We start from the raw sequence: 7,981 nt of genomic DNA, 5'->3' as shown, positions 1-7,981 counted from the left end.
CTTCGCAGCAAGCTGCTTTGCTGCTACTGCGGCTGCTGCTGCTGCTGCTGCTGTTGCGGCTGCTGCTGCTGCCGCTGTTGCTGCTGCTGCAGCTGTTGTTGCTGGTGCTGCTGCTGCTGCTGTTGTTGCTGGTGCTGCTGCTGCTGCTGCTGCTTGCCTGGTCTAGTCGGCCCTCAATTAAGCGCATAGAGCGAATCTCCGGAGAGTCTTCAGTGCAGGGCTTAACAGATGCCAACTCCAGGTCTGCGGCCAAACCCTAAACCCTAAACCCTAAACCCTAAACCCTAAACCCTAAGCCCTATACCCTAGGCCCTGAACCCTAAACCCTAAAACCTATGCTCTATGCCCTAAGCTCTATGACCTAAACCCAAAATCCTACACCCTAAACGCTAAGCCCTAAACCCTAAACCCTGAACCCTAAACGCTAAACCCTAAACCCTAAACCCTGGAGAAGGAGCCGCGAGCTCTACACTCTAGGCTGCGAGCCTTCAACAATCCGTCCCAGATTCTAAACCCTAAACCCCAGACTCTATATTGTAAACCCCAAACCCTAAACCATAAATCACAAACCATAAACTAAACCCTAAAGCCTAAACCCTACCCTTGAGCTTGTCCTGCAGCTGATCAAGCTGCTGCCGGTAAATCGCATTTTTGTTTTTCTGTTTATCTAATTGAGTCCTCAGCCGAGCCAACTCCTCGCTCTGGAGATACACCCGAGCAGCAGCAGCAGCAGCAGCAGCAGCAGCAGCAACAGCAGCAACAGTAGTAGCAGCATGAGTGGTACTTTAAGTGGCGAACGCAGCAGCACCAAAATAGAAGAACAAGCAGTAGGCGCAGTAGCGGCAGCCACTGCTGCTGTTGCTGGTGCCGCAGCAGCAGCAGCAGCTGCTGCTGCTGCTGCTGCTGCGGCTGACCTTTCTCTCGATGTGCTCGCTGCTGGTGAGGACAGTCTGGGCCTTCAAAGCCTTGAGGTGCTGCAGCAAATATTCATTTTCAGCTTTTAGCTGCACCAAAGAAGAATAGTTGGCCTGCAGCGTCCGCTGCGTTGCAGCAGCCGCGGACTGCCGCTCCGCCTCTGCAGCAGCAGCAGCAGCAGCAGCAGCAGCAGCGGTGAGGGCAGCAGCGGGGGCAGCGGGGCGCGGGCTGTAACGGGGGCGGCTACAGGTGCTGCAGGGGGAGCCGCAGAACTGGCAACAGCAGCGGACTGTAGCAGCAGGAGCAGCAGCAGCAGCAGCTGCTGCTGCTGCTGCGCGGCTAAAACCAGCAGCAGCAGCATGGGCCAACACTGCAGCAGCATGCGCCATTTTCTGCAGCAGCTGGGCCTCCAGCTGTCCATCAGGTGCTGCAGCAGCAGTGCCGGGGCTGCTACTAGCAGCAGCAGCTCAGGCAGCAGCAGCAGATCAAGCAGCAGCAGCTGGAGCGAAGCAGCAGCGTTGCGACACCATAAGCGGCGTCGCCAAACAGAGCAGCAGCAAACCTAGCAGCAGCAGAAGCAGCAGACGACAGTGCAGCAGCAGCAGCAGAAGCAGCAGAGGAAACTGCAGCAGCAGCAGCAGCAGTTTTGAGACTGTGGCTGCCAAATGACAGCAGCAGAAACTTCAAGAAAGTTGTGGTGTCTGTACACCCCACCTATGGCTTCGTATCTTCGCTGCAGCTCCCTTCGCTGCTCTTCTTGCTGATCAACTGCTGTCTCCATCTTTGCTGCTGCTGCTGCTGCTGCTGCGGCTGCTGCTGCTGCGGCTGCTGCTGCTGCTGCTGCTGCAGTGTCTACGGCCCACGGGGAGCTGTGTGAGCGCCTTTTGCTGCTGGTTTTGTTTCAAGACTAACTGGCCCTTCAGAGGACTAATTTGTTCAAAAGAATTCATTTATTTATTTAATTTATTTAATTTGTCTATTTATATTTATTTATTTTCATTTTCCCCATTAATTGTGGCTATTTAAATGATGGCCGGAAGCCAGACAGCCTTCTGCTGCTGCTGCTGCTGCTGCTGTCCCAGTTTGCTGCTGCTGCTGCTGCTGTCCCAGTTTGCTGCTGCTGCTTGTTGAGGTTTATTCTGCAGCTGCTGCTGCGCTTATCTGATTTCTAAACCCTAAACCCTAAACCCTAAACCCTGATCATTCCCTCTACTACTGGCTCGGCCCAAAGACGAAAGAACTTTTCAAGCTGTACGGTTTGGTGAGTGGAGGACTAGCAATTGCTCTGTTGCAGCAACAGGTTTGCTGCTGCTGCTGCTGCTGCAGTAGCAGCCTCTGTGCATGCGCAGCAGCAGCAGCAGTAGCTGCTGCTGCTGCAGCTGCTGCTGCACGAATTGTTGCTGTGCCCAGTTGTTCAATGGCAAACTTTGAAATTAGGCAGCAACTGAGCTAAAACTTGCTATAGCGACAGCAGCAGCAGCAGCAAGCGCAGCAGCAGCTGCTGCAGCAGAAGACACGCGCAGGCGGAGCAGCCGCAGCAGCAGCAGCAGCAGCGACGCCCAGGCAGCCAGCCCAGTGTACGTACACATGCTCATGCGCAGCTTTTCTTTTTCCTAAAGTTCTTTTATTTTAAATATTTAAAAATTCTTTTTAAAACGAGTTTGGATTCAGAGGGTTGCAGCAGCAGCAGCAACAGCGCCGACGCAGTGGCTGGGGAAGCTGCAGGCGTGTGCGACTGCAGCAGCAGCAGCAGCAGCAGCGGCAGCAGCAGCAGCAGCAGCAGTGAGATGATCTGGCACGGCAGCTTCGCGGAATTGATTGAATTTTGCGCAATACTTTTTAGAAACTAATTTTCGTGGTGTTTCTTTGGCCCTTTGGGTTCTGCTGCTGCTGCTGCTGCTGCTGCTGCGGCTGCTGCAGAGAGCGCCGGGGGTCTTCGCCGCAGCGTCCCACGCAGCTCTGAGGTGTACAGGCACCTCGTTTGCTGCTTTTTTCCTCTATGCTCTTTTTATTTCCAGCAGCAACTGCAGCAGCAGCTCTAATGGCTCTCGCTGCTGCTGCCGCCCCCCCACAGACCCGGCAGCAGCAGCAGCAGCAGCGGCTGCACCAGCGGCAATAGCAGCAGCAGGAGCAGCAGCAGCAATAGACTGAGGAGCTTTCTTCTGGCCTCTTCAGCAACCCTTTGTCTTTCTTTCCCTTAGTAGTCGAGGCTGCTGCCGTTGCGACTGCTGCTGCTGCTGCTGCTGCTGCTGCGCATACACCCCAGCTGGGGAAGCAGCAGAGAATGGTATGGAGGGTCTCAACGGAGCTTCCGAGTAGGAGGGGCTCTTGTGGCGGTGGGGGTGCTGTTGCTGCTGCTGCTGCAGTTCCAGCAGCAGCAGCAGCACCCGCAGCAGCAGAAGAGGCTGCAGCAGCACTGGTTGTCGAAAGCAGCAGCAGCTGCAGCAGCGCAGCAGCGCAGGGGGCCCCCTTCGCTGTTGTTGCTGCTGCTCCTGCAAGAAGCCCCAGATGCATCCCCAGGGCCCATGTGCTGCTGCTGCTGCTGCTGCAGCTGCTCAAGGCCTGCGTCATGGCCATGGCGTGTGCCATAGGGTGGAAGGTGATTTGCTGCTGCTGCTGCCCTTAGTGCCGCTGCTGCTGCTGCTGCTGCTGTTCAAGTTGCTGCTGCTGCAGCGGCTATAAGCCCTCCTTTTGCTGCTGTTCGCACTGGCACTGCTGCTGTTCGCAGTGCTGCCCTAGTCACTGGTATTGCCGCTGTTGCCGTTGCTGCTGCTGCTGCTGCCGCTGTCGCTGCTGCTGCTGTTAGTGTTGCTAGTTGCGCTTTTATTAGTAAAGATGCTGCTGCTGCTGCTGCTGCTGCTGCTGTTTGTGGGTGGCGCAGCTGCTGCAGCTGTGCTGCATGTTAGTGCTCATTTGATATTTCATTTTTCAATCTTACTTTGATTTTAATTTAATTAGTATTTAATTATTTAATTATTTTTCAAATTTAATTTTAATTTATCTGTTTGAATTTTGCTGCAGGTCATTTGGTCCCAAGTGCACCTGCAGGCGCGGCTGCTGTCAGTGGGCTTGCTGCTGCTGCGGCTGCTGCAGCTGCAGCTGCTGGACCTGCTGCTGCTGCCGCTGCAGCAGCTGCAGCAAGCATTTAGGAGTGCTGCTGCATATATCTTTTACTGTAGTCCTGCTTATCAGGGGCCGCTGCCTTCTGAGCTGCAGAAGCAGCAGCAGCAGCAGCAGTTTCGGCAGCAGCTGCTGCAGCAGCAGCAACAGGTTCGCCAGCAGCAGCAGCAGCTGCGGGCGCAGCTTCACAAAGAACTTAGGGAGCTGCAGCAGCAGCAGCAGCAGCAGGAGCCGCTGCAGCAGCAGCAGCAGCATGAATAGAAAGAGCGAGGCGTGTACCCTCCTCAGCCCAGTCTTCTTGGCACCCCAGCCGCAGCAGCAGCAGCAGCAGCAGCAGCAGCAGAAAGAGTCTTCTCTGCTGCTGTCTCTCGCCAAGCCGAAGTGCCCGTAGTGTCGTGTCTGTATTGAAAGCAATCTAATTAATAAGAGATTTAATTCATTATCTTAATTTATTTAATTCTATTTATTATTCAATTTATTATTTATTTTCATTTCTATTTATTATTTTCTTTTCAATTCTAATGACAGCAAAATTAACACAGCAGTAGACAACAGCTGTGACCCCAGACAAAGTCCTCAGGGGGCCCCCGGGGGCCCCCAGGGGGGCCCCCGGGGGCCCTCTGGGGCCCCCGGGGGCCCTGGGGGCCCCCGGAGGCCCCTAGGGGGCCCTGGGGGCCCCCGGAGGCCCGTAGGGGCCCCTGGGGGCCCCCGGGGGCCCTTGGGGAGAGGCCTTTGGGGGGCCTCTTTAACCTCCTGGGCCCTGGGGGCCCCCGAGGGGGCCCCCGAGGGGCTTTGCTAGTAATTGGGGGCCCCCTGGGGGCCCCTGGGGGCCCCCGAGGGGCCCCCAGGTAGTCTTTATCAGTTTTTCTTGCTGCAGCTGCTGCAGCGTCGCTAGGGGAGTCCCGCTGGGGGCCCCCTGGAGGCCCGCGGCCGCTTCTAGAGGGGCCCCTGGGGGGCCCCCTTTCATGCAAGGCCGCTGCTGCTGCTGCTGCTGCAGCTGCTGCAGCGCTTTGGGCCTCTGCTGCTCCTCCTCGTGTCGGATCTATTAATTCTTCGCAGGGGCTTGCAGTAGATGCACCCCACAGGCGGCCTCTCAGCAGCAGCAGCTGCTGCTGCAGCTGCAGCAACTGCTGCAGCAGCAGCTGCTGCAGCAGCAGCGGGGGGATGCGCAGTTGGCTCGAAGCGTGTGGGCGGTGAAGGACCGGAAACGGACGCACTTTGAATTGTAGAAGTAAATAAATAAAATAAAATAAGACAGTTTAAATAGATAAAGAAATAAAAAGAAACAAAAAGGAATGAATAAAAAGTATATCAAAGAAATCAAATGCTGGACTCCAATGAACAGAACCAAAACTTTTCTTTTTATTTTCTGTTGCGGCTTTAGCCCAAAAGACTTCAATATTAAATCTGCGAACATCAAAATGTAAACGCAGACAAGTAAATAAATGAAGTGGATAGATGGAGCGAGTAGATAAATAGATTACATACATAAAATAAATAAAGTAAGTGGAGTAGATTAGTTAGAATGGAAGCGTAAAGGGTGAAAGACAAAGGAGAATGCATTTAGGTGTTTTCGCTTTTGAGTTGTGAAGTTTAGAGGATGAAGTTGAGGGGGAGTTAAATTTATTTTGAAAGTATTCTTAGTTTGAGGCAAAAGTAAAACTAATTTATTATAATTTATAGTTGTAAAAGAAGTCTAAATGGGTTTTAAAAGTGTTTAAAATATAAATAATTATAAAGCGATTAGGAGGTGCACTGCCGCAGCTGTATGTACACCTGAGGGTAAGGTTTTGAAGTAGTTTTACAAATAAATGTGCAGCTGAGCTCCTAAATATGTTTTATAAATGTAAATGTTTATTTTAATGAATAATTATGAATCAATTGTTGAAAATAAATCCAGGAATCGCAAAGAACAGACAAATATATTTATTTTGTCTTATAATTTGCACTCGAGACCTCATACACTTGCTGAGGCGAGGGCTTCGGCACTTCAATTTTGGCTTAAATGGATCATTTTGTTTCTTCTTTGGTTTATTATTTTGAAATTTAAAGTAATTTTTATTTTTAAATCTTTTGTTTTTAATTTTTCCATTTTAATTCTTAGTGAAGCGAAGTTTCGCCGCTTGCCAAACTGAGCGGCACGGCGGCGAGCGCCGCGCGCCGCGGCGCGGGGGCAAATTTTGAAAACAAATGAAAGAAATGAAAGCAAAAGGAGTCAAATAAATGCAAATAATTAAAAATAATTGAAAATAAATAAAAGAATAAATAAAAGAATAAAAAATAAATCAAAATGCGCCAAATAAACCCCAAAATGACGAAAAGTGAAGACAGGAACCCCAGAGCGGGAGAGCTGCGCCTGAGCGGCTCTGCAGTCGATTTGGCAGCAGCAAATTAATTTAATTGAATTAATTAAATTAATTAAATTAAATTAATTAAATTAAATTAAGTTGATTAAATTAAATCAATTTAATTATTTAAATCAAAAAAGAATAGAACAAAAAGGAAATAAAGCAAACAGAATCGAAAAGGCACTACACGTAGACACCCGCATGGCGGCAGCAAAAGATGCATAATAATAAATAAATAAAAACAAAAAATAAAAAAACGAATAATAAATAAATGAATAGTAAATGAATAAATAAATAAATAAATAAATAATAAATAATGAATAAATAAATAAGGAGATAGACTTTCTGCTTACAGCTATATGGCTCAGATCTATTTGGGGTCATTATGTAGCGAGTGAGCAGCGCAGCAGCAAGAAAGCAGCAGCAGCAACTGTAGCAGCAGAATGTGCAGCAGCAGCAAATATAGGAGCAGCAACCGTAGCAGTAGCAACTACGCCAGAAGCCAGGTCTGAGCAGCAGCAGGGTAAGAGCAGCACAACTGCAGCAGGGTCTACTGCAGCAGCAAAAACTGCAAAAAGGGCAGCAGCGGCAGAAGCAACTGGAGCGGCAGCAACTGCAGCAGCAACAACTGCTGCAGCAGACAAAACTTATCCACAGCTAGAAGTGTTGCAGCTCTACCAAGAATAGCAGCAGCAACAGCAGCAGCAGCAGCACCAGCAAAAGTAGCAACCTGCATCATCTGAGGGCCTCTACTGTATTCTTCAAATCGAAAGGAACTAGACATTGCGTCTGTTGCTGCAGCAGCTGCTGCTGCAGTCTGTGCTGCTGTGGATACCGCTGCTGCATGAGCAGCAGCTGCAGGGGCTGCATGAGCTGCTGCATGAGCAGCTGGTGTGTTTGCTGCTGCAGCCTGCAGCAGCAGCAGCTGCTGGAGGCCGTGGCGTTTCTGTTTGCTGCAGCTGCTGCTGCAGCCGCTGCGAATGCTGTTGCTGCTGCTTTTCTCTGTGCGAGCGCCGCCTGATGTCCCAAAGCAACAGGAGCAGCAGCTGCTCCAGCAGCAGCAGCAGCAGCAGCAGCAGGTGCTGCTGCTGCTGCTTCTCAATTTTGTGTGTTTACTTTTTCTTTTTGTGGCTGGCATCCTTCGCAGTTTCCTGTTGGCCTTTATTTGCCTTGGCCGTTTTGCCTTGTTTGTTCTTCTCCTTTTCCCCCTTTTGCTGCTGCTGCTGCTGCTGCTGCATTCTGTGCTGCAGCGTCTGCTGCAGTTCCGGCTGCGCTTGCTGGTGCCCCTGTCCGCCCGCATGCCCGTGGCCGTGCTGCTGCTGCTGCTGCTGCGCGTCAGCGGCGCCTCCCGCCCCCTGCTGCTGCTGCTGCTGCTGCTGCTGCTGCTGCTGCAGCTTGTTGCGCTCCTTCTGGGCCTCGGCGAGGCGGTGCAGCAGCACCGTGTCTCTGAGAATGCTGCTGCCCCAGCCCTCTTCGATGTTTTCTGCTTCTGCTTTTATGTACTGCAGCTCCTGGTTTAAATCTTCTTGTGCTGCAGCAAACTGCTGCCAAGCTGCTTCCTGCAGCAGCCCGTGGCGGTAGAGGCGGTATATGCTGCT

The 7,981-nt window shown here is 51.5% G+C and overlaps 2 protein-coding genes across 2 annotated transcripts in view; one reads left to right on the top strand and one right to left on the bottom strand.

The window, feature by feature from the left end:
- The window catches only part of ETH_00033230 (uncharacterized protein), a gene marked incomplete at both ends in the record, with an annotated part of 3,918 nt that extends 2,222 nt beyond the window's left edge, over positions 1-1,696 (bottom strand). Inside the window, 4 exons of the mRNA XM_013377947.1 lie at positions 28-243; positions 602-701; positions 915-1,075; positions 1,630-1,696. Coding sequence (XP_013233401.1) covers positions 28-243; positions 602-701; positions 915-1,075; positions 1,630-1,696 — 544 coding nt within the window. The remainder of the gene's footprint in view (positions 1-27; positions 244-601; positions 702-914; positions 1,076-1,629) is intronic.
- A 1,503-nt stretch (positions 1,697-3,199) lies between these two features.
- Positions 3,200-4,296, top strand: ETH_00033225 (uncharacterized protein; the record flags this gene model as incomplete). The annotated part of the gene is made up of 2 exons (XM_013377946.1): positions 3,200-3,514; positions 3,937-4,296. 2 exons carry the CDS (start codon positions 3,200-3,202, stop codon positions 4,294-4,296), a joined length of 675 nt encoding a protein of 224 aa, XP_013233400.1.
- Positions 4,297-7,981: the final 3,685 nt, after the last annotated feature.

This window comes from Eimeria tenella, genomic scaffold (genome assembly GCF_000499545.2).
Source record: "Eimeria tenella Houghton genomic scaffold, Eth_scaff69, whole genome shotgun sequence".
NCBI lineage: Eukaryota > Apicomplexa > Conoidasida > Eucoccidiorida > Eimeriidae > Eimeria > Eimeria tenella.
Note: the sequence above shows the minus strand (reverse complement) of the source record. Positions and strands in the feature narration are given on the sequence as shown.